Source organism: Bos grunniens, chromosome 10 (genome assembly GCF_055505025.1).
Source record: "Bos grunniens cultivar Pamir isolate PY7600 chromosome 10, Bosgru_T2T1.0, whole genome shotgun sequence".
NCBI lineage: Eukaryota > Metazoa > Chordata > Mammalia > Artiodactyla > Bovidae > Bos > Bos grunniens.
The window spans coordinates 100,927,489-100,953,264 of NC_141174.1; the positions used below are offsets into that span (position 1 = coordinate 100,927,489).

At 38.2% G+C, this 25,776-nt stretch overlaps 1 protein-coding gene across 28 annotated transcripts in view; it reads left to right on the plus strand.

The window, feature by feature from the left end:
• The window catches only part of APC (APC regulator of Wnt signaling pathway), a 351,744-nt gene that overhangs the window by 243,741 nt on the left and 82,227 nt on the right, over positions 1-25,776 (plus strand). For 5 of the 28 annotated variants that reach the window (XM_086323302.1, XM_086323309.1, XM_086323312.1 and 2 more), the window contains exon 1: positions 11,931-12,154. The exons of 18 other annotated variants lie outside the window; for them this stretch is intronic. Coding sequence is in view for 2 of the 10 variants with exons in the window: in XM_086323318.1 (XP_086179444.1) it covers positions 12,080-12,154 (75 nt within the window). In the remaining 8 variants the exon portion in view is untranslated. Of the gene's footprint in view, positions 1-11,912; positions 12,155-25,776 lie in introns of those variants that run through there. 5 more of the 28 variants (XM_086323310.1, XM_086323327.1, XM_086323328.1 and 2 more) reach the window with 2 other exon arrangements.

Sequence of the window (25,776 nt, forward strand, 5' to 3'; positions counted from 1 at the left end):
CATTACTTTACTAGCATATGAGATGAGTGCAATTGTGCGGTAGTTTGAGCATTCTTTGGCATTGCCTTTCTTAGGGATTGGAATGAAAAGGGACCTTTTCCAGTCCTTTGGCCACTGCTGAGTTTTCCGAATTTGCTGGCATATTGAGTGCAGCACTTTCACAGCATCATCTTTTAGGATTTGAAATAGCTCAACTGGAATTCCATCACCTCCACTAGCTTTGTTTATAGAGATGCTTCCTAAGGCCCACTTGACTTCACATTCCAGGATGTCTGGCTCTAGGTGAGTGATCACACAATCGTGATTTTCTGGGTCGTGAAGGTCTTTTTTGTATGAAGATCTTTTTTCTCATGTCTCTACATTGTTCTTTATTGCATCTGTACTGGTCTTACCTAAAGCAGATATTTGCAATACCATCATTGGATAAATGTCAGCCAAACAAAGCCAAAACAAATTTTGCCATTGTTCTGAACTTTAGGGCAAGGGTCACAGTGCTCTGGGGCTCATCTTCCCCGTATAAGCTCATTCTTCAGAGTGTGTTCCTTCCTTAGGGTTGCAGGCTACCATATGGCATGCAGAGAAAGTGCCAAACGAGTGACAGTGAATCTTGTCTCCTTGTTTTAAAGTCTGCTAATTAATAATTTTAGTTACATCTGCCAAGTCCTTCTTACCATGTCATATAGCATATTCACTACTGTAACACCAGGGCATATTTAGCCTAATACGTGTTTAACGTATTTAATATCATATAAGAGCAGTGAAGCAGAATTAACTCAGACAAAGTTAATTTCTGAGTTATTCCATTGTTCTTATTTCTTTTGCCTTTGCTTATACGCCCACCTTCAAGGATTACCTTGATAGTGCTGCCTGATAGATTTGCCATACTCCCATAAGACAACCCCAAACTGTTTAGTTTTAGTTATTTAACTAAATGAACATAGAAGTGTGGAAATGTCTCTTGCATTTAAAGCGATTTTGTTCTAGATATCTTCCAGAGAAAGCTGTGGTTACCCATTGATAAAAATTTGTGGGTCAAGAGAATTTTTTATGGATTCCAAATTGACATTGTCTAAGCTGTTTGAGATTTTTTGTTTCCACTTATTCTATTATTTAAAAAATGTATTCACTCAATAAATGTTTATTGAGCATCTGCTGCTGCAGAGCTAGGTGCTAGGATGATAATAACTGAACATGTAACTTTTTTGGTAATTAATTTATTTTAATTGGAAGCTAATTACTTGACACTGTTGTAGTGGGTTTTGCTGTACATTGACATGACTCAGCCACGGGTGTACATGTATTCCCCACCCTGAACCCCCCTCCCACTTCCCTCCCCATCCCATCCCTCAGGGTCATCCCAGTGCACAGGCCCTGGGCGCCCTGTCTCGTGCATCGAACCTGGACTGGCAATCTATTTCAGGTATGGTAGTATACATGTTTCAATGCTATTCTCTCAAATCATCCCACCCTGCCCTTCTCCCACAGAGTCCAAAAGTCTGTTCTTTACATCTGTGTCTCTTTCGCTGTCTCACCTATAGGGTCATCGTTAACCATGTTTCTAAATTCCATATATATGCATTAATATACTGTATTGGTATTTTTCTTTCTGACTAACTTCACTCTGTATAATAGGCTCCAGTTCCATCCACCTCATTAGACCTGATTCAAATGTGTTCTTTTTAATGGCTGGGTAATATTCCATTGTGTATACATACCACAGCTTTCTTATCCATTCATCTGCCGGTGCACATCTAGGTTGCTTCCGTGTCCTGGCTATTGTAAACAGTGCTGCGATGAACACTGGGGTGCACGTGTCTCTTTCAGTTCTGGTTTCCTTGGTGTGTATGCCCAGCAGTGGGATTGCTGGGTTGTATGGGAGTTCTATTTCTAGGTTTTTAAGAACTCTCCACACTGTTCTTCGTAGTGGCTGTACTAGTTTGCATTCCCACCAACAGTGAAAGACAGCCTTCAGAACGGGAGAAAATAATAGCAAACGAAGCAACTCACAAAGAATTAATCTCAAAAATATACAAGCAACTCCTGCAGCTCAATTCCAGAAAAATAAACGACCCAATCAAAAAATGGGCCAAAGAACTAAACAGACATTTCTCCAAAGAAGACATACAGATGGCTAACAAACACATGAAAAGATGCTCAACATCACTCATTATCAGAGAAATTCAAATTAAAACCACAATGAGCATACCATCTCACACAGGTCAGAATGGCTGCTATCAAAAAGTCTACAAACAATAAATGCTGGAGAAGGTGTGGAGAAAAGGGAACTCTCTTACACTGTTGGTGGGAATGCAAACTGAACACGTAACTGTTTATGAAGCATGAGACTCTGAAGGAGAAACAAGCTGCTCTGGGAGATAACACAGTCATCCTTTAGTATCTGTGAGGGGTTGGTTCTGGGACCTTGGAGAATATCAAAACCCGGAGATGCTCAAGTCCTTTATATTAATATAAAACAGTATAGTATTTACATATAACATACACATATCCCTCCCATTATACTTTAAATTGTCTCTAGGTTTCTTATAATACCTTGGCAGTGCTATGTAAGTAGTTGCCAGGCTGCTTGGCAAATCCAAGTTTTGTCTTTTGGAACTTTCCCCAAATCTTTGCTATATATTTTTGATCCATGGCTGGTTGAATCCACAATGGTTAAATGTAGAATCCAAGGATATAGAGCACCTCCTGTACTTGGATCTAGGTGGATGATCTAACATGAAGTGCTTATGAGGATGAAGTAGTTTGACCAACACTGGCTTAGGAGTCAGACTGCCACTTCACTGTGGGTGGACCTGAATTAATTTTGAAATTTCTTTGAGCCTCAGTTTTCTATGTGTGTGAATAGTAATCTTTAATTGCAGTTCCTACGCCCTTTGGCAGTGAAAGTGAGTGAAGTCGCTCAGTCATGTCCGACTCTTTGCGACCCTGTGGATTGTAGCCCACCAGGCTCCTCCGTCCATGGGATTCTCCAGGCAAGAATACTGGAATGGGTTGCCATTTCCTTCTCCAGGGGATCTTCCCGACCCAGGGATAGAACCCAGGTCTCCTGCATTGCAGGCAGATGCTTTAACCTCTGAACCAGCAGGGAAGCCCAAAGCACTACCAATTTTGAATTAATTTGTATTTTCCTTAAGAAAGGCTCCCCCACAATTTATATGTACCTTGGATCTGCCTTTGGCTACCTTAATTTTTTTCTCCTTCAAATGTGATGATTTCAAATTGTGTCCAACTTAGAGGTACTTAACTTTTGAAGGAAAAAATAAAAAAATAATGTGTGTTGGTAGAAATTTTATAAGATTAAGAAAAATTACGATTTTTATAATTTCTACACCCAGGGAAGACACTTGATATTTTAGTGATCTCTTTTCAGTCTTCTCTGTGCACATACATAGTTCATTAAAAAAAAAGACAAGGCTAGTTGGCTAGTTAGTATCATATTACAAATTACGTATTTCACTTTAATATGTAATTTTATAATTTATTTTTATAATTAATAAATTTAATTATGATTATTAAATTATATAATTTAATAAGTGTTATAAATATGAGTTAATAATTTGATAATTCTCCATTTTCACTTAATGTCACATGAATTATATAATACAATTGTATCTAATTATCTTCCATGACATAATTTTATTTTTTTCTATGAGATTGACTTTTTATTTAGATTCCTCATATAAGTGATCCCATGCAGTATTTGTTTTTTCTGCCTGGCATATTTCACTGAGCATAACGCCTTCAAGGTCCATCCATGTTGTCCCAAATAAGTAGGGTTTCCTTCATTCTCATGACTGAATAATATTCCAGTGTGTGTGTGTGTGTGTATCATCATTTTTATTTATTTACCCATTGATAGACACTTTTCCATATCTTGGTTATTAACAATATGCTGCAGTAAACATGGGAGTGCAGAACTCTGTTCCATACCCTGCTTTCATTTTTGGGGATACATCCCCAGCAGTAGGGTTGCAGAATCATATGGTAGTTGAATTTTATTTTCTTGAAGAACCTCCATGCTGTTTTCCACAGTGGCTGCACCAGTTTATATCCGCACTAACAGTCCACTAGGGTTTCCTTTCCTCCACATCCTCCTTGGTATTTGTTATTTCAGACTTTTGATGATAGCCATTCGAACAGATGTGAGGTGATACCATTCTGGTTTTGATTTTCATTTCCCTGATGATGAGTGATGTTGAACATCTTTTTATGTATTTGCTGGTCTTGTGGATGTCTTCTTTGGGAAGATGTTTATTCAGTTCCTCTGCCCACTTTTTAATCCAGTTGTTTGGTTTTTTGGCTATTTAGTTGTGGTTTTTTAAATGTAATCAATATTTTGGATATTAACCCATTAGATATATGAGTTAGAAATGTTTTCTTCAATTTGATAAGTTGCTTTTTCATTTTGTTGATGGTTTCTGTCTCTGTGTAGAAGCTTTTTAGTTTGATGTTGTTCTACTTGTTTGTTTCTGCTTTTATTGCCTTTGTTTTTTGGAGTCACATAAGAAAAATCATTGCTGAGACTGATATCAAGGAGCTTACACTCTATGTTTTAGGAATTTTACAGTTTCTGGTATTAAATATAAGTTTCTGATCCATTTTTTGTTGATTTTTGTGCACGTTGTAAGATAGGGTCCAGTTCATCCTTTTGCATGTGGCGGTCCGGTTTTCCCAATACCGTTTATTGAAGAGACTGTCTTGTCACCATTGTATATGCTTAGATCCTATGTTATAAATTAATCTACCATATTTGCATAGGCTTATTTCTGGGCATTATTGTCTTCCTTGATCTGATGTCTGTTTTTATATTAGTGTCTTTTTTTTTTTTTTTGGAGCATAACTGATTTGCAACTACCATACTGTTTTGATCACTATAGTTTTATAATAAAGTTGGAAATCAGGATATGTGATGCCTCCAGCTTTTTCTTCCCCCCAAGATTCCTTTGGCTATCTTGGGTCTTTTGTGGTTCCATAGACATTTTAGGATTGTTTGTTCTGTTTCTGTAAAAAATGCTGTTGGAGGTTTGAAAGGGTTAACGTTGAATCTGTAGATCACTTTGGATAGTATGGACATTTTAACAATGTTAATTTTTCTAATCAGTGAGCTTGGAATATCTTTCCCTTTATTTATGTCTTCAGTTTCTTTCATCACTGACTTATAATTTTCACTGTACAGATCTTTCACTTCCTTGGTTTAAATGTATTCCTATGTATTTTATCCTTTTATATTTGGCATAACTTTAACTATCTTTAAGTGTGCCAAAAGTATAATCAACCTAGCTGTTGTTATCAGTCATTGAGTTTGTTTCTAAAATTTCCTTTGTGGAGACAATACTGAGTATGTTTGAATATTAATATTTGTATCTGATTGTATGTAAGATCATTTCTTTAACTGGACTTACTTCAGTATAACCATTCTATTTTTATGCATTCATTCATTTATTTTTGATTGTGCTGGGTCTTCATCGCTGCACGTAGGCTTTCTGTGGTTGCAGCCCTCTGGGGCTACTCTGCTGTGTGCAGGGGCTTCTCATTGTGGTGGCTTTTCTTGTTGTGGAGCATGGGCTCCAGGCACACAGGCTTCAGTAGCTGTGGCCTGTGGACTCTAGAACGTGGGCTCAGTAGTTGTAGCGAACGGGTTTCCTTGCTCCACAGCTTGTGGAATCTTCCCAGACCAGGGATCAACCCACGTCCCCTGCACTGGCAGGCAGATTCTTATTCACTCTACCACCAGGAAAGTCCAGTATAAGCATTTGAAGGACTTTAAAAAGCTACTGCTTATTTTTTTTTAATGTATCCTCACTGACCCACAATATTTTAAAATACCGTTTTCTACTTAATAGGGGAAAATTATATTCTTTTGTTTTTATTTCTTTGATTCCTTACTGTAGTGGAACATTTTCTGTATATTAGTCCCTATTGTTTTTCTCATGTTAATTGCTAGTACGTGACTAGGAAGCTTTTTGACAGGAAAAAAGAAGTTTGTTTTTTTCCTCTGTAGGCAGATGCAATTAGGCTGTATAGCCCTCTGACTTTAAAAACATTTCAAAACAGTCTCCCTATTGTAGTGCAGTAGGAGCTTTGATGGCAGAAGCTGGAGTGACGCACGGTGCTCCGCAGTTCTGACGGTACTCACCTGTGCCTGGACCTCGTCTTCAGAGATTCTGACTTAATGACGTTTTTAAAACTTCTCAAGGTCCTAAAGCGATTTTATTGTGCAGCCACCCAACCTCAGAAACTTAACCCCAAGTAGATGGTTATATTTTACAGTAATATTCATTATTCAGCATTTGCATTACTATTATTCCTTGTGGGATCTGCATTGCATGCCCTTTGGAGATTAATTTCAAATCATTCCTTATACTAATAGGACTTAATAAACAGCATATTATGGTGTACACCATGAGACATTCAAGGTACAATCGGGTGTGGCTCTCCCCTAGAATTCTTACAGTCAGGACTAGGAAAGGGGATGTACACAGAGGCACTAATATGTTTGTACCATAAAAGAGGCAGGAACAATGGAGGGAAGATGAGGGTGGATTGAGTCTGGGTGGAATGGTCGATTATTTCATGGAAATCTGTGTTTAAGCTGAACCTTGATTTGGACCAGTAGAGCAATTAATAGTCCTTTATGTGTAAAAAGTGTTTCACAGTTTATAAAATTTGTCTATACTTACACATCTGATCCTTATAACAGCTCTGTGAAATAAGCCAAACAATTGTTCTCATTTTACTGATGAAAGAGTAGTCAAGTAGAATCAAGTAGAATAGTTGTGACATCCGGAGTCCATAGAGCTATGAAATGAAAGATTCAGAACTTGAAACCTGATTCTTCAGTCTGTGTACGCTGGAGCCTTCTACTGTACCACATTATAGTAAAGGCAGAAAGTTCTGTATTTAAGGTGAATTTTAGAATTGGCTAAGTGATTAGTTCGGTGGCTCAGACGGTAAAGCGTCTGCCCTACAATGCGGGAGACCTGGGTTCAATCCCTGGGTTGGGAAGATCTGGAGAAGGAAATGGCAACCCACTCTAGTATTCTTGCCTGAAAAATCCCATGGATGGAGAAACCTGGTAGGCTGCAGTCCATGGGGTCGCAAAGAGTCGGACACGACTGAGTGACTTCACTTTAACTTTCAAGTGATTAGTTTGATTGGACTGGTATTAGGATGCACATTTTAGAATAGTTGAAGATAAAGCTTTAGTGCAGTTTAGGCAGAATAATGGCTCCCTAAAGATGTCCACTTCCTAATCCCCAGAACCTGTGAATATGTTGCATTATGTTGCAAAAGGGAATTAAGGTTGAAGATAGAATAAAGTTGCTAAGGAGATACCCTGGATTGTCAGATTGTGGAGGTGGGCCAATGTAAGAACAGTCTTTCAAGTAAGTCCTTGAGAATGTAAAAGAGAAGAGCAAGAGTCAGAGAAAAGGCTAATGACCGTGGAAGCAAAGTGACAGCTGCGACCTGAGAAGAGCGCAGTCCCCCACTGCTAGTTTCGAAGATGCAGGAGAGAGCCCTTGGCCCGGGACTGAAGTTGGTCTCTAGACCCAGGAAAGGGCAAGAGAACACATTCTCCCTAGAGCCTCCTGAAAGAAGTAAAGCCCTGCAGACACCTTGATTTTAGCTCAGTGAGACCAATTTTGGAACTTGCTTTTTGAAGTAACACAGAACACATATATATTATATGAGGACTGTGTGTGTACCTCCCACTTGGTCTATACACCACCTAAACTCCCATTGCCTGTACAGCATTTCAGCTCCTTCTCGTGTCCCATAAAAACTAGAAAAGAGGAGAATTGGTCTTCAGAACCAGTTGGTCTTTGAAATGTGACTGACTTTATTTTCTTCTTATGCTTTTTTGTCATACCCTAACCCAGTACAAATCTAAAGACTGGAAGGTTGTTAAATGAATTTGAGGTTTATTTGATTGCTTAGCCCCTGGAGAACCTATACTAGTACACGCCTTTTCAATACATAATTATTATTTTTAAAGAAAAAAACTTTCATTGATCTCTTTGTAGGCATTAATCTAGTCTATTCTATTTGAGGTCTCCAGTAAAGAGAGTTGAGTATTAACAAAGTGCAGGAGTCGAAATAGCTGAATTCAGAGCACTGGTTTTAACTCATTTTATACTAGCTGATATTGTTGCCCGTATTCTTGTCAGTTTTTGAAATCACAAGTGTTAAACTGGGCCTAACATGCTCATGTCAAAGTGGAATGCAAAGTTTAAGATACTAAGAATCCTATTATTCCTATTCAGAATAGAATCCTATTCTTTCTATTCTATTTTTTTTTTTTTTTTTAAGTTACAGAAGGTTCAGAGGGTTTTTCTGTTTTTTTAACGTGAACTATAGTTCACTGGTTTTAACTCATTTTATACTAGCTGATATTGTTGCCCATGGACGGAGGGGCCTGGTGGGCTGCAGTCCATGGGGTTGCTAGGAGTCGGACACGACTGAAGTGACTTAGCAGGCATGCATGCATGCATTCATGCATTCGTATTTATAACATTTATTTGAAAAGTGAAAGTGTTGGTCACTCTGCTGCTGCTGCTAAGTCGCTTCAGTCGTGTCCGACTCTGTGCGACCCCATAGACGGCAGCCCATCAGGCTCCCCCGTCCCTGGGATTCTCCAGGCAAGAACACTGGAGTGGGTTGCCATTTCCTTCTCCAATGCATGAAAGTGAAAAGTGAAAGGGAAGTTGCTCAGTCGTGTCCGACTCTTAGCTACCACAGACGGCAGCCCACCAGGCTCCTCCGTCCATGGGATTTCCCAGGTAAGAGTACTGGAGTGGGGTGCCATTGCCTTCTCACTCAGTCGTATCCAACTCTTTGCAACCCCCTGGCAGATTCTTACTATCTGAGCCACCAGGGAAGCCCTCAACATTTACTTATGAATATTTATTAAAAACAGACGAGGTAATCCTGATGAGCACAGATCATTTGAAGTCAGTGACTGTTTATTGGTGTAGTCTTATAATAGCCTTAATATACAACTTATTTCTGTAGTAAATTTTAATCAGAAAATATTTTTAATGCATACAGATACATGTAGCCTGAATATGAAATTTGTAACTTATTTCTGGAGTAAATTTTAATCAGAAAATATTTTTAATGCATACAGATATATGTAGCCTGAATATAAAATTTGTACATAAATAGGGATGGCAGGAGCTTTATTCTGAGATACATATAAACCTAGTAGCACAAATTTTGGAGAAGGAAATGGCAACCCACTCCAGTACTCTTGCCGGGAGAATCCCAGGGGCGGCGGAGCCTGGTGGGCTGCCGTCTACGGGATCGCACAGAGTCGGACATGACTGAAGCGACTTAGCAGCAGCAGCAGCAGCACAAATTAATGTTTCAGTGACCTCCACTGTTTCCATATTTGTGCCAATACATTTTGATTGTATATGTTTTTAATTGTAGTTTTAAAAATAACTAAGTATACGGAAACATATACACTACCATGTGTAAAATAGATAGCCAGTGGGAATCTGCTGTATGATTCAGGGAGCTTGAGATGGGATGGGAGGTGGGAGGGAAACTCGAGAGGGAGTATACCTATGTACATATAGGTATACATATGTATACCTGTTGCAGGAAGGGGACACCTTCCAGGGTCCGAAACTGGGCTCTTGTCTAACACTCGGAAATGAATTGTCTGAGGAGACACGTGTGCTGACAAAGCAAGAGATTTTATTGGAAAAGGGCATCCAGGTGGAGAACAGCGGGGTAAGGGAACCCAGGAGAACTAACTGCTCTGACACGTGGCTTGCAGTCTTGGGTTTTATGGTGATGGGATTAGTTTCCAGGTGGTCTTTTGCCAATCATTCTAATTCAGAGTCTTTCCTGGTGGCGCACGCGTTGCTCAGCCAAGATGGATGCTAGCCAGAGGGATTCTGGGAAGTGGACTGACACGCGGTATCTCCTTTCGGCCTTTCCCGAACTCTTCGGGTTGGTGGTGGCTTATTAGTTTCCTATTGCTTATCAGAATCTCCTGTCATAAAACAACTCATGCAAATGGTTACTATGGTGCCTGGCCAGGGTGGGTGGTTTCAATCAGTGTGATTTCCCCAACATACCTATAGCTGATTCATGTTGATGTATGGCAGAAACCAACACAATATTGTAAAGCAATTATCCTTCAATTAAAAAAATAAATAATTTTTAAAAATAGCTAAATATATTGTTATACAAAATTCAAATCAAACTTTTGTGGAATTGATGAGAAAACTGGTTTGCAAATCTTACTGAAAAAATTCAGTTGAAAACATTGTAAAATGTAAAGTTTTAAGATTGGCTTGCTTTGTGATTTGAATTATATTGATTGATGAATGTATGATGGTCATAGCTTTCTGTAAAATTTTTTCACTTGAATCACTAACTTTTATAACACATGTAATAAAAATTTAGACAAATACTTTGGCTACAAACTAGTGTACTAAATAGTAGCTTGAATCATAGTCAGAGTCAGGAGTTGTTTCTTAGGGTACTAAGAAGTTATTTTAAAAGCTTTTTAAATTCTGTGTTTAGAAGGGTACTTTTTCTTTCCAGAAGCTTTAGGCCTTATGAGGAATTATCTGTTCTGAATTTGTCACAAATAGTTGATGACTAAATAAGTCCTAGTCAATGAATCATGCACTTAAAGTAAAGAGAGTCTTGAAAGCCTTTTGTAAAACTAAGTCATCTTGACAAAAGAGATATTTAGGACAGAACCAAGTTGATTAATGTTTCTTTTACTTGAAATATCAAGGGAAGGTGTTTCTAAATATATTTAAACTTTTCATTTGTTATATATATATTTAATTACTAATAATATGTGTTTCATTTGTTCATTCAACAAATATTTAGGGAGTATTTGCTATATAAGCATTATAATACAGAGACAAAAGAAAAAAGTATCCAAAAGCAGAAAGGAAAAGCAGAAATTACTCCATAATCCACCTTCCATGGATAACTGCTGTGAATATCCACTCTATGTATATCTGTGGGCATTTTGCTATTTGTCCATTACTTTTCTAATTTATACCATTTTTATTAAAATGAAATTGCTCCAAATACACTGTTTGATAGCTTGCTCAGTGCTTTTCTTGCTATTAATTTGAAAAATTAAGATCATAATAAATATATTTCATTTAAAGACCTAACATTAAGTATTCTTTTAAATTTGAAATAGATCATGAAAACTGATTCCCCCCACCCCCCACATTTTAAACCAGATTTTAAATCCAGTTTAAATCCTTGGCAATTTGGATTTTGTCCTTCTAACTAATAAAAAATAATTCACACTTTACTTGGTTAAAAGTGAAATGTGGAATTTGCATTGAAATATTCAAGTCACAGATTAGTAGTGACTCATAGCATTTACTGTGTCAGGATGTGTTCTGAATACTGCTTCATATATATTTACTCCTATTCAACGTTTCTATTCCCATTTTGTGGGGGAAATTACGCACTGAGCCTTTAAGTGACTAAAGTCACACAGCTAGTAAATCACAGAAGCAGAAGATTTAATCCAGATTATGTGACTTCATGATTTTGGTCTCAACTACTCTTCTGTACTGCCATCATAGCTTTTCTGGAAACTTGTGTTTTTAATTCATAGTTCCAGTGATTTACCTAGCAAATCGGTGATTTGCAATGTAACATTATTTGTTTTGATACATTTAGTAGAATTCTTTTTCTCTGTGCTGCAAAGCTGTAAATCTTAGCAAGTATCGAATGAGATGTAATTCGTTACTCACCCACCCACCTCTAGTATCTCGTGCTAATAATTTTTCTGCCCCATGTACCTCCCCCACCCCACTGTTTCTGCTTGTCAGCTTCCGTCGGCTGCAGTGGGTGGCCCGGAGGTAGAGTCCAGGGGCGCTAGGTGCCGGCCTGGGCTCGGAGCCGTGCGGTGGGGCGGGGCCCTTGCTCTGCTGCCCTTTGAGTTCAGAGTGCGAGTCGGAAAGAGGCGCGTGGAGCCGCTGTGTAATCGCTGGATGCGGACCAGGGCGCTCCCGTTCCCGTCGGGGACCTGCCGATTGGCTGCGCGCGCGCACACGTGACCGACATGTGGCTGTATTGGCGCAGCCCGCCTGGGTGTCACTGGAGACGGGATGGAGGTGCTGCTGGGCTCGGAAATGGGGTAGGTGCTGGAGCTACGCTGGCCCAGCTTGCTGCCTGGGTTGAGAGCGGGCGGGGGGGCGACGGGGAGGCGATTTTTCCTTGCACTGTCTAAAGCCGATGGCCTTACCTTGGCACAGGGTCTGCAGCCACAGGCCAAGCGAAAAGGCAGGGGCGTCTCCCCCCACCTTCCCCCTACTGCAGCACCGGAGATGGATTTCTTGTGCTTCTGATCCTGGGTTTTTGACAGAAGAGGGAGAAGGGGGAGGGGTACGAGTGTTAAGGGGAGACTGGTGAGAGAAAGCTGTTTTTGAAGGTAGAAAGAGGTTTTGTTTTTATAATGCCTGTTGACAGAGTAGAGTGGAATAACAGTATCTAAGGAAACGGGTAGAGGACAACAAAGAATGGAGCATATTCATGGCAGGGGCGAAAGCTGTAGCCCATTGAAAGGCTTCTTTTCCTCCCTGGCCACAGGGACACATGCAGTGGTAGCCAAGAGAGGGGATACAAAGCTGCTGCTGATGGCTGATGTGAACCTTGTGGAAAGGGCAGCTTGGGAGAGGAGGAAGAGGTGGAGGCAGGTACTGCAGAGCTTGAGTGGTGGCTTTGGTTGATTGATGAAATTTTGGTTACCAAAGAGCCTGCCTTTGCAAACGGTCTCAGTGAACTGCCTGTGAATAGGGTGGCAAAAAGATACCAGTGCCTTTGTTACTTTGAAGTCACAACCCTAGTGCCTTTTTGCAAATGACTGCAGCAATGCTTTCTCCCACCCAGGCTGAAATGATAACTGCAGAGGAGTAAGAACCCTTGCAGCAATGCTGTTGGTAGAAGTCTTTTTATAAAAAGCCATAATTTATAATTACAACCTGTATAGAAGAAATTATTTAGATTTTTAAAAGTAGGAAGAATATCTGGCTATGAATGTTTTGACAGTGGACTGTATCAGACACTTTGATTCTATATCACAGAAGAGATGTTCAAATTCTTTGCTTCAGATAAATCCTGTAGGAAATCTTAATAAATTATGTATGAAGCAGTGGATCTTTTCCTTTGTTAACATAGCTTTCTGCTATTAATTAGGTTATTCAAGAGTAAATCACTTTATAATGTAAATTACTTTGGGAAAAATTGTGATAAATTTTTTCATAGGCTTAATATTTAAGATCTGTATTAAGTATTTCTATTACTTTTTGGTCACTTTTAGATATCATTGAATAAAGTCTATAGGTAAATATTTCAAATTAAAGCACCATGATTTTTCTTTTAGATGTATTTCTGTCTAGTGAATACTCATAAGGTATACTCTTGATATTGAGTGTTTTCATTGCACTGTTTTTTGTTCCTTTCATTAAATGTCTAAAAACATGTTTTCAGATTGAGTATAGTTTTAAATGCTGTCTTATCTTTATGCATATTTATGGTAGCCAGCTTGTCACACCTCCCTACTCTCTGATCAGAATGGCAGTGGCTTTGTAAAGCACCCCAGGGTCAATGTATCTTAAGTAGTGTTCATTATGTATTAGAAAGTCTTGAAAGAACCTTTTATTTTTGTTTTAGAAATTTTTTTTCAAGATAAGGAATTGAACTTGAATAAAACTAGCCTGGTTTTCACTGATAAATAAGCAATTTTATTCTTTATTTTTAAAACTATTTTTGCTCTAAGAATTATTAATCATGTATATCAGGGTTAATAGTCCTTAGAATCTCTTTTTAAAATCTGATGAAAATTATACCTAGAATTAATGGTGTTATATTAAATTTTTAAGTGAAATGTTTTTTGTAGTATATCTAAATTTTCTAGAAGATCCTTTGATATATTTTTCCAATAAGTTAAAGAAAAATTTAAGTGAAATTTAATAGCTAATGCCATTCATATCTTTGAACTCTGGTATAGTTTTTGAGAGTTTATGGTTCTTATTTTTATATAAATTATTTTGTTTTACTATTTAAACAGCTCGGTGTAGCGTGATTTTCATTTTAAATGATAAATTATTCCTAATTACGTATATTGTGACTTTATACAAGGTCATGTATTGTATATAAGGACATAAAGAATGTAAGTCTTAGGTTTTGTTCTAAGTCTGTAAAACTATTTTATAATGTCGCTTGTTGCATAACATACAAAATAATATGTAACAGAAATTACTTGAAAAGCAGTATAAATCAACAAATCATTCATTGAATGAAAAAGAAATCTCGGTTTTGAGTTTTTAGCTGTGGTGTAAAATACGTGAATTTGTAAAATACGTGGTAGCTAAGCAAGTGGAGATGCAGCAGTTTTCATAATGACATTCATAACATACTTTTTAAAGATCATCTTATTAATCAAATTAATACTTGTGCTAAACAGAATAATATTAGATTGAGATTTTAGGGGGATTAAATAAGAAAGAGCTAAAGTACGAAAAGTTGATTTCTTTTATATTTATTATGAAATACCTAATATAAGACTATACTGTTGGCTTTAGTGGTCTTTGAAATTATTGTTAATTAATATGGGTGGCTCAGATGGTAAGGAATCTGCCTGCAATGCAGGAGACCTGGGTTTGATCCCTGGGTTGGAAAAATCCCCTGGAGAAAGAAATGGCTACGCACTCTAGTATTCTTGCCTGAAGAATTCCATGGACAGAGGAGCCTGGCAGGCTACAGTCCACGGGGTTGTGTCAGTGTTGGACACAACTGAGCATCTAACACTTTTACAATTGATATGGTCAGAATTGAGCTATTGAGGAGTTCAGAAGTTAAATATTCCTAAGTATGTCTGTGAAGTGAATCAAAGCTGTTAATTGCGGTCTTTCATGCCTTGCTCTTTCGATTTTTGCCATTTCTCTTATTTTTAAAAGTAATCTCACATAATTTAGCAGTCTTCTTATATTAAATGTTTTCTTTAATTTTGACCTCCCCCGCTTTGTTTTTTTACCAATCTCCGAGTGTAATTTCACCTAGTACACAGGATAGGATAGGGTAATATGATGTAGAGAAGATGACTTGAGGAAGTACATTCACTACGTAGTTGCTGCTGCTGCTGCTGCTAAGTCGAGTCAGTCATGTCCGACTTTGTGCCATCCCAGAGACTGCAGCCCACCAGGCTCCCCTGTTCCTGGGATTCTCCAGGCAAGAACACTGGAGTGGGTTGCCATTTCCTCCTGCAACGCATGAAAGTGAAAAGTAAAAGTGGAGTCGCTCAGTCGTGTCTGACTCTTATCGACCCCACGGACTGCAGCCTACCAGGCTCCGTCCATGGGATTTTCCAGGCAAGAGTACTGGAGTGGGGTGCCATTGCCGTTTCCGACTGCGCAGCTAAGTACCTACTAAATGCCAGACAATATAAAGGTACAAGACATGGAAACTAACCTCCAAGAAACTTACAGTAGAACTATTTGAAATATTATTGCTACTGCATTGAAAACACAGCTTTGGCTACTCCTACAATCTTTAAAGATTTATGTTATCTAAAATGTCTTCTAATGTCAAGGAATGTGGTAGTTTGCTGTTTGAAACACAATGCCTTGTAAAATCTGCTTGGAATAGCAGATAATTCTGAAATTAAATTTCTTTTGAAGTATTAAGTGCCTTGAATGTAAAAGATGAAGTGATTTCTAGATCTTCTAGCTGTAATAGTCAACAATTTGTGGTACTTGGTTTCCATAACCTTAGAAGGAAAGTTACACAGATCATTTCTTGTTTTGGTATAGATGACATCTCACTTGTTAAGTATTAGGTATGTTCTTGAAAATTATTTTTGTAAATCAAATCATGACATCATCAGTCCGACAAGGCAAGCTTGCACCCCTTTATTCCCACTCCCCTTATAGGCACTCATTCACACATGTTCTTAAATATGCATTAATTCTTGTGAAATGTTCAGCATTTTGTGTCTTTTTTGTAGTTAATGAGGCTTTTTTTTAATTGTGGTAAAATATACATACATAAAATTTACCTGCTCAACCATTTTTAGGTGTATATATAGTTCTGTGGCATTAACTATTGTTGTGAATGTATCACACAATTCATCTCTAGTTCTTTTTAACATTCCCAAACTGAAACTCCACTGAGTAAGCACTGATTCTCCATTTCTTCCTCCCCAGTTCCTGGCAACCACCATTCCATTTTCTTTCCCTATGAATTTGACTTCCCTTAGAAACTCGTATAAGATAAGTCTTCAGGGTTCATCTATGTTGTCGTATCTGTCAGAATTTCCACCTTTTTTGAGGCTGAATAATATTCCAGTGACACCACCCTTATGGCAGAAAGTGAAGAGGAACTCAAAAGCCTCTTGATTAAAGTGAAAGAGGAGAGTGAAAAAGTGGGCTTAAAACTCAACATTCAGAAAACGAAGATCATGACATCCGGTCCCATCACTTCATGGGAAATAGATGGGGAAACAGTGAAAACAGTGTCAGACTTTATTTTGGGGGGCTCCAAAATCACTGCAGATGGTGATTGCAGCCATGAAATTAAAAGACGCTTACTCCTTGGAAGGAAATTTATGACCAACCTAGATAGCATATTCAAAAGCAGAGACATTACTTTGCCAACAAATGTCCATCTAGTCAAGGCTATGGTTTTTCCAGTGGTCATGTATGGATGTGAGAGTTGGACTGTGAAGAAAGCTGAGCACCAAAGAATTGATGCTTTTGAACTGTGGTGTTGGAGAAGACTCTTGAGAGTCCCTTGGACTGCAAGGACATCCAACCAGTCCATTCTGAAGGAGATCAGTCCTGGGTGTTCTTTGGAAGGACTGATGCTAAAGCTGAAACTCCAATACTTTGGCCACCTCATGTGAAGAGTTGACTCATTGGAAAAGACTCTGATGCTGGGAGGGATTGGGGGCAGGAAGAGAAGGGGATGACAGAGGATGAGCTGGCTGGATGGCATCACCGACTCGATGGACATGAGTTTGGGTGAACTCTGGGAGTTGGTGATGGACAGGGAGGCCTGGCGTGCTGCAATTCATGGGGTCGCAAAGAGTTGGACACAACTGAGCGACTGAACTGAACTGAATATTCCAGTGTGTGTATACCACATTTGTTTATCCATTCATTTTTTGATGGACACTTGGGTTGCTTTCATCTTTTGGTTTTATGAATAATGCTGCTCTGAACACGGATGTGGAAATACCTTTTGGTTCCTACTTTTTCTTCTTTGGAGTATTGTACCAAATTTATGTTTTTAATTTGTATAACTTTTTAACATTTTTAACTCAATACTCTTTTTTCTTTTCTTAATACTATTTAAAAAATAGTAATCAGTACTATTTAAAAAAATATTTGTTGGTGGGTGCTACCACATGCAACATGGGGCTTCCCCTGGTGGCTCATTGGTAAGGAATCTGCCTGCAATCCAGGAGACATTGGTTCTATCCCTGAGTTGGGAAGATTCCCTGGAGGAGAGCATGGCAACCCACTCCACTATTCTTGCCTGGGAAATCCCATGGACAGAGGAGCCTAGTGGGCTACAGTCCATAGAGTTGCAAAGAGTCGAACACGACTGAAGTCACTTAGCACACGCGCACGCACACAGCATGTGTAATCTTAGTTTCTCTGCCAGGGAGTGAACATATGTCCCCTGCATTAGAAGCGTGGAGTCTTAACCACTGGACTGCCAGCGAAGTCCCTCCATACTGTTTTTAAGATCTATCTGGTTTGTGGTACTAAGTCTGCTATGTAATGTTCTGTAATATCTGTCAGATGGGAAGGTCCTTAAGGTTTTTTTTTCCAAATCTCTTTTACCACAAACTTTGCTATGGTGTGCATCCATGTATGGAACTTCTTATAGATTATTTTAGTAACGTATCAGTATATAATAAATTACCCCGAATCTTAGTGACTTAAACAAGAAATCCTTAATACTTCAGAGTTTCTCTGGGGTAGAAATTCAGGAATGTCATAATTGGTTATATGGCTCACAGTCTCTCATAAAGTTAGTTAAGCTGTTAGTCAGGCCTGCAGTCGTCTGGAGGTTTGACTAGACTGGAGGATTCACTTCTAGATGGCTCACTCATAGTCTGTTGCTCCTGACTTTTGGCAGAAGGCCTCACTTCTTTGCCATGAGCTGCTCTAAGGGCCTGCCTGAGAGTCTCCATGACACTGCGACTGGCTTCCCCCAGTGATCCCAGAGAGAAAGAGCAGGAAGGAAGCCTTTCACAAGATAGTCTTGAAAGTCATGCTCCATCACTTCTGCCATATTCTCTTCATTAGCAGTGAGTCACTTAGTCTAGACCACACAAGAGGAGATGGATTAAGCTCCAGTGTTTGAAGGTATAAGGCCAAAGAAATTGTGGATGTATTTCAAGATCACTTCATGTCTGGTGAGATTTCACTGGAATTTATCCTTGGAAGAGGGATCACTGGATTATAGGATATTTTTCATATTGTTTTTGTAACAAATTATCACAAACTTAGTGTTTAAAACAGCCCAAATTTATTATCTTACAACCTTGGGGATCAGAAGTCTGAAATGGTTTTCATTGGACCAAAATCATGATAGCAGCAGTGCTATGCTTTCTCCAGAGGCTGTTTGGTGCGTCCATTTACCTGCTTTTTTCAGCTTCTAGAGTCCAGCTGCATTGCTTGGTTCATGGCCTCTTCTCCATCTTTATGCAAGCAACATAGTAAACCTCTGTCTGACCCTCTGTTTCTGTCTTCACATCTCCTCTGACTCAGACTTTTCTCTTTGCTTCTTATAAGAACCCTTGTGATTACAGCAGGTCTCCCCACATAATTCAGGAAATTTTCCCAATATTAAGAAACTTTTTTGGTTCACATCCACAGAGTCCCCTTAGCCATGCTTTCCAGGATTAGGACATGGACATGTTTGTGGGACTGCTGTACTGTAGGCATGCACATACAGTTCTTTTTCTTTTTTCAGATGTACACATGCAATTCTGAAGTGTTTTTTTTTTTTTTAAGTTTTATTTTTGTGAATGAATGTTACTTTTTTGAGTAAATTCACACCAAATTTGTTTATAGTATGGTATATAATAATGACTAAGATGGTAACCAGATATCCATTGAAGAATATTGAAATATATGTTCCACTAGCTATTTTTAGAGTCTTGGTTTTATTATCATTTGATTTATGCTGGTATATTAGCTACTTCTGACATTGTTTAGAATAGAAGCTGAGAAACATTAAAGCAGTGTGGCTGTACCTTTGAGTCTTGTTACACCATTTCTGTGGGTACTCTATCCGAACCTCATCTTCCTCACACTGTGATGTTACCTAGCCGCAGTGTGGTTCCAGGCCACATTTATGCAATTACCTCCAATTGTCTCAGCAAGGTGTAACTCTCATAAACTCTGTCAGTCTCTTGAACCCAAACTTGCCTTTGAATTGTCAGTTATTTGTATCTTGGGGCTTCCCAGGTGGCTCAGTGGTGAAGAATCCACCTGCCAAGCAGGAGACACAGATTTGATCCTTGGGTCGGGAAGATCTCCTGGAGAAGGAAATGGCAACCCACTCTAGTATTCTTGCCTGGAAATCCCATGGACAGAGGAGCCTGGCAGGCTACAGTTCATGGGACTGCAGAAGAGTTGGACACGACTTAATGACTCAACAACAACAGCAGTTTGTGTGCCTGAGTCTCCTGTGGGTCGGAATCTTGAGACAAGACTTGTGTGAAATACTTGCTTTGTGAAGTGATCCAGGAGCAAGAGGTAGTGGCTTAGAAGATGTTAAATAGTGAACAGGTACAGCCAGTATGTGTTCTCAAGCTGATCACCAAGACAACTTGAAAGCCAGGACTTGCAGAGGAGCGGTGTAAAATTGTTTGCCTAAGGAAAAGGATTATATGTACTAGCTCCCATTCCCCTTCAGTCCCAACTCGTGTTCAATCTTACGTAGGCTGTACATGCGTGGATATTGGGGACCCACACTGGGGTGTCACAGAGATCCTGGAACGGAAAGCAAAGGATGCCTGGTGCAGTCAGTGTCCTGTGAGTTTATGTCTTGCCGTGAGCTGTTTGTTGCAGCAGTGACTGCAGTTAAAATGAGCCACGGGAATGTAAGATGAGACAAGAATGTCTGATTAATTTGTATACGGAACCTGTTTCTCCTTTCTACTGGCATATTATCCTTTTGCTAGATCATAAGATACTGAGAATAAGGAACATGTCAGTTTATCTTTTCAGTATTATAGAGCTGCTGTGACAGAGTTCCACATACTCGTGGATTAGAACCACAGAAATGGATTCTCTCACAGGATTGGGGCTGGAAGTACAAAGTCACAGTGTCGGCCAAGTTGAAACCTTCTGGAGACTGTGAGACTCTGTTCCCCGCCTTTCTCCCTGGCTCGCGGTGGTTGCTGGCATTCTCTGGCGTTCCTTGGGTTGCAGCTGACTCACTCCAGTCTGTGCCCCCATTGTCGCTTGGCATTTTCCCTGTATCTCTGTTCATTTCTTCACGTGGCCTACTTTTAAGGATTCCAGTCATTGGGTTTAGGGACAGTCCTAATCCCATAGGACCTTATCTTAATTTGATTATATCTGCAAAGATCCTGTTTCCAAGTGAGGCCATTTTTCACAAGGTCCAGGGATTAGCTACTTGTGACTCAACATATTTTGGGAAACCTGATTCACCCCATAAAACTTCCCTGTAATATTTGCATGGTGTCTTGGGAATAATTAGTTTTCAAACGTTTCTTGATTTGAATTGTACAGAAAGAAACCTATCATCTTACTTTTTTAATGGGAAAGTCATCTTGGACAGTCTCTGAATTTGTGCCCTCTTTTTACTCTTCTTTGCTCTCTGTGGCTGTTTATTCCTGCATGTATTTATCTTTTTCTGACTTGCACTGAGTGTTTCAGGAATCACGAAACTATTAGATACAAACCTTGTCTTAAAGGTGGGAAACAACGTGGCAGATTGATGTCAGTGTATGGCAGAACCAATACGATATTGTAATTAGCCTCCAATTAAAATTAATAAATTAAAAAAATAAATAACCATTTTTAAAAAGTAATACCAAAAAAAAGTAAAGGTGGGAAACAAAACTTGCCAAAGTAAAATGGAATAATTAGAAAACAGTTAAACCAAGTTGTATTTACTGAACAATTAGCAGGAAGACTCATTAATGGCTTGTGGGAAATAGATATTTTTGTTGTTGTTTAAAAACAATAGCAATTTAAAGTGACATTTAAACATTAGTAGCTGATGTCATAGTCATAGCCAGTATGATTCTTTAAGCATACAATAATTCCTGAGTACATTCATTTTTTGCCTTTTTTTTTTTTTTGCCAGTTTTAAGTAAGATTGTTTCCCCCTATGACTTGTGATACAAATTTAGGAAGGTTTTTATGTGAGGAAACAGAATTGGGCTTTAAAGTATACCAAAGCAGAGGGGGAAAAGGATGGGGCATTCAAAAAGGCGATGAATTCTGAGCAGAAGTACAAAATAGTTTGTATGGAAGAGTGAAGAGGGAATTAGTTAAAGAGAAGGGTTATTTAGGAACTTAATAGAAAATAATTGTGAAACGAAGACTGGTATTAAGTACACTAGATCGTGAAAGCTACATAGAGGTAGGAGCATGATCTTAGGAGCTTGAGCATTGAGAACAAATATGACTTTAAATTCTGGCTCAGCCATTTGATCTGTGTTTTTAGGAAAGTTACTTGCCGTTTTTGAAGTCCCATCTTCCTTAACTCTAAAACAGGAAGTGATACCTACCTCACAGTTGGTGAAGATTAAACTACATACACACGCACAAACACAGACATGTATGTGGCACTTATGTGACCTATTGTAAATATGCAGCAAACAGAAGACTTTCTACATTTCATCAAGTAGAAAGATTAGCAGATATACCGAGGATCTGAATAATATAAACAGGTATTAGCATATTATATACCTGTTTACAACTTTATGCACTTTTTCCTTTTTTAAAAATTTCAGTCAGATATTTATGAAAATTAGTCATGTTCTTGATTACAAGGCAAACTTTTAAAAATTCAAAATAATAGCATTTGTAGGCAGCAGTCTCCAGTCAGTCTAATAAACAATAAATCAGTGGCAAGAAAAAGATGACTCACAAGTCATTTTATATAGCTAATAATTGAGAAAAATCTTAAGTACCCTTGAGTCAAAGAAGAAGTCAATATTGAAATTATAAATTATCAAGAAATAAAGAGGGAAATACTTCATACTAAAACCTATGATATATGGCTAAAGCTATACTGAGAAGAAAGTTAGTATTATACCTTAAATTATTATTATTAAAGAAAAAACTGACAAATGAACATGGAAATAAAGGCAGTAAGTTAATTACTGCTCAATTTAAATAACAATAAATAATAAGACAGCGGAAAATAAGAGGATATAATTAGTAAAGGTAAATTCAGAAATGAATAAAATAGAATACAAAATAGTGGAAAGGATATATAACACTAAAAGTGGATTTGGGGAGGAGTTGAAGATGAGTAAAATAGATGAAACCCTGTAAAGCCGGGTTAAAGGAACAAAAGATAAAAAGCATGAATGGGAAAGGAGACAAATTTTAAAGAGACTATATACAGCACTTTGCTTATGCTTGAAAATCTAGAGGAAATGGATAATTTATGGGTGAACCGTTAATGAATCAAATTGATACAGGAAGATGAAGGAATGAAAAGGCTTAACAGAAGAAAATTTTAAATACTCAAAAATCTTTCATCTAAACAAGCACCTGGTGATCTGAATTCTAGCTGACTTTCAAAGACTAGATAAGTTGTTTTTCAAACTATTCTAGACCATATACAATTAGCGTAAAGTTAATTTAAATCCGTAATTTAAACTACTGGAAAAATTTCAGTCATATTGTGATTTCTTTCATAAAAATTCCACATGAAATACTGAGCAATGAACAAAGTAGTAAAATTAATAAAATATGAACAGGTAGGGTTTACTGCAGGAATGGAGGATGGATCAAAATGAGAAAAAATAGTAACTGACAGCATCAGCAAATTAAAAGAAAAACCATATAGTTATGTTTTATCATAAATAGAGGAAAGCAGTAGTATGGGAAAGACTAGAGATCTCTTCAAGAAAATTAGAGATACCAAGGGAACATTTCATGCAAAGATGGGCACAATAAATGACAGAAACAGTATGAAACTAACAGAAGCAGAAGATATTAAGAAAAGGTGGCAAGAATACATAGAAGAACTATAGAAAAAAGATCTTCATTACCCAGATAACTACGATGGTGTGATTACTCACCTAGAGCCAGACATCCTGGAGTCTGAAGTCAAATGGGCCTTTGGAAGCATGACTACAAAGCTAGTGGAGGTGATGGAATTCCATTGAGCTATTTCAAATCCTAAAAGATGATGCTGTGAAAGTACTGCACTCAATATGCCAGCGAATTTGGAAAACTCAGCAATGGCGGCAGGACTGGAAAAGGTCAGTTTTCATTCCAATCCCTAAGAAACGCAATGCCAAAGAATGCTCAAACTACCACACAGTTGCACTCATCTCACATACCAGCCAAGTAATGCTCAAAATTCTCCAAGCCAGGCTTCAACAGTGTGTGAACCAAGAACTTCCAGATGTTCAGGCTAGATTAGGAAAGGCAGAGGAACCAGAGATCAAATTGCCAACATCCGCTGACTCATCGAAAAAGCTAGAGAGTTCCAGAAAAACATCTACTTCTGTTTTATTGACTATGCCAAAGCCTTTGACTGTGTGGATCACAACAAACTGGAAAATTCTTCAAGAGATGGGAATACCAGACCACCTGACCTGCCTCTTGAGAAACCTATATGCAGGTCAGGAAGCAACAGTTAGAACTGGATATGGAACAAGAGACTGGTTCCAGATAGGAAAAGGAGTACGTCAAGGCTGTATATTGTCACCCTGCTTAATTAACTTATATGCAGAGTACATCATGAGAAACGCTGGGCTGGAATCAAGATTGCCAGGAGAAATATCAATAACCTCAGATATGCAGATGACACCACCCTCATGGCAGAAAGTGAAGAGAAACTAAAGAGCCTCTTGATGAAAGTGAAAGAGGAGAGTGAAAAAGTGGGCTTAAAGATCAACATTCAGAAAACTAAGAATATGGCATCCTACCCCATCCCTGCATGGCAAATAGATGGGGAAACAATGGAAAGAGTGAGAGACACTGTTTTCTTGGGCTCCAAAATCACTGCAAATGGTGACTGCTGCCATGAAATTAAAAGACACTTGCTCCTTGGAAGAAAAGCTGTGACCAACCTAGACAGCATATTCAAAAGCAGAGACATTACTTTGCCAACAAAGGTCTGTCTAGTCAAAACTATGGTTTTTACAGTGGTCATGTATGGATGTGAGAGTTGGACTATAAAGAAAGCTGAGCACCAGAGAATTGATGCTTTTGAACTGTGGTGTTGGAGAAGACTTGAGAGTCTCTTGGACTGCAAGGAGATGCAAGGATGCAAGGAGACATCCTAAAGGAAATCGGTCCTGAATATTCAATTGGAAGGACTGATGATGAAGCTGAAGCTCCAGTACTTTGGCCGCCTGATATGAAGACCTGACTACTTGGAAAAGACCCCAGTTCTGGGAAAGATTGAAGGCAGGAGGAGAACGGGAGAGACAGAGGATGAGATGGTTGGATTTCATCACCGATTCAATGGACATGAGCTTGAGTAAGCTCTGGGAGTTGGTAATTGACAGGGAAGCGTGGCATGCTGGAGTTCACGGGGTCACAAAGAGTCAGACACAACTGAGCGACTGAACTGACTGATGCATTATCAAAACGTGCTATAAAGTGATTTAGAAGCCACTCCTAAAATTATTTTTAAATAAAAGGAAGATAGCTGAATGTTAAAAATATTTGTTAAAAATATTTACTGAAATCTAAGAGTAAGCTTTTAAATGGTGAATTATGAAATCATTCCTATTAAAATCAGGAATAAGACCATTGTTGTTAAAATATTATTTTGAAGTTGATTCAAGCTAACAATAAGATAAAAAGAAATGAGGTCTAATTATTAGGAAAGAAAAGACAAAATTATCACTACTTATAGATTATATGATTACATACCCAGAAAATTTATAGGAAAAGACTGTTAGAATTCATAGGATAATTGGATAAGGTGTTGCCATAAGGGGTATGTATTATATAAAATAATACTGGTACTAGCAATATTTGGTGTTTCACTCATGGCAAATCAAATAACAAAAAGCCAGAAATCAATTTGATACAAAATGCACAGGGCCTTTTCTTGGGGAAAAAAAAAGAAAATTTGATCGAATTATTCTTGACTGAGGTAAGATTTTTAATCTATTTCAAATTAATATAAATGTAATACAGTTCTATGTATATATAAGAATTTAACATAGTTCAGTGAAAAAGAAATGTTTTAATCATTCTGTAATTGGTTATTTGTATGAGAGTCAATTCAGTTAAACCACTCATAGTATAAAATAAAAATTCTAAATGAATTAAAAATCTTAATGTTAAAAGTGATTTCTGATACAGGCTAGTGAGTTAAAAATCACTTGTGTTTATCACTTCTTTCTCTTAAGACCTCATTGTGAAGTGATAGTAAAAAACAATTAAAAGAATACATGCTGGCAGTGTCACAGAATGAAAGGGATCCAGATCAAGACTGTAACAAAGTTCTGGAAGAGGAAGAAATCATGGAAATTAAAAATGATTACTGAAACATAAAGTCCTTAAG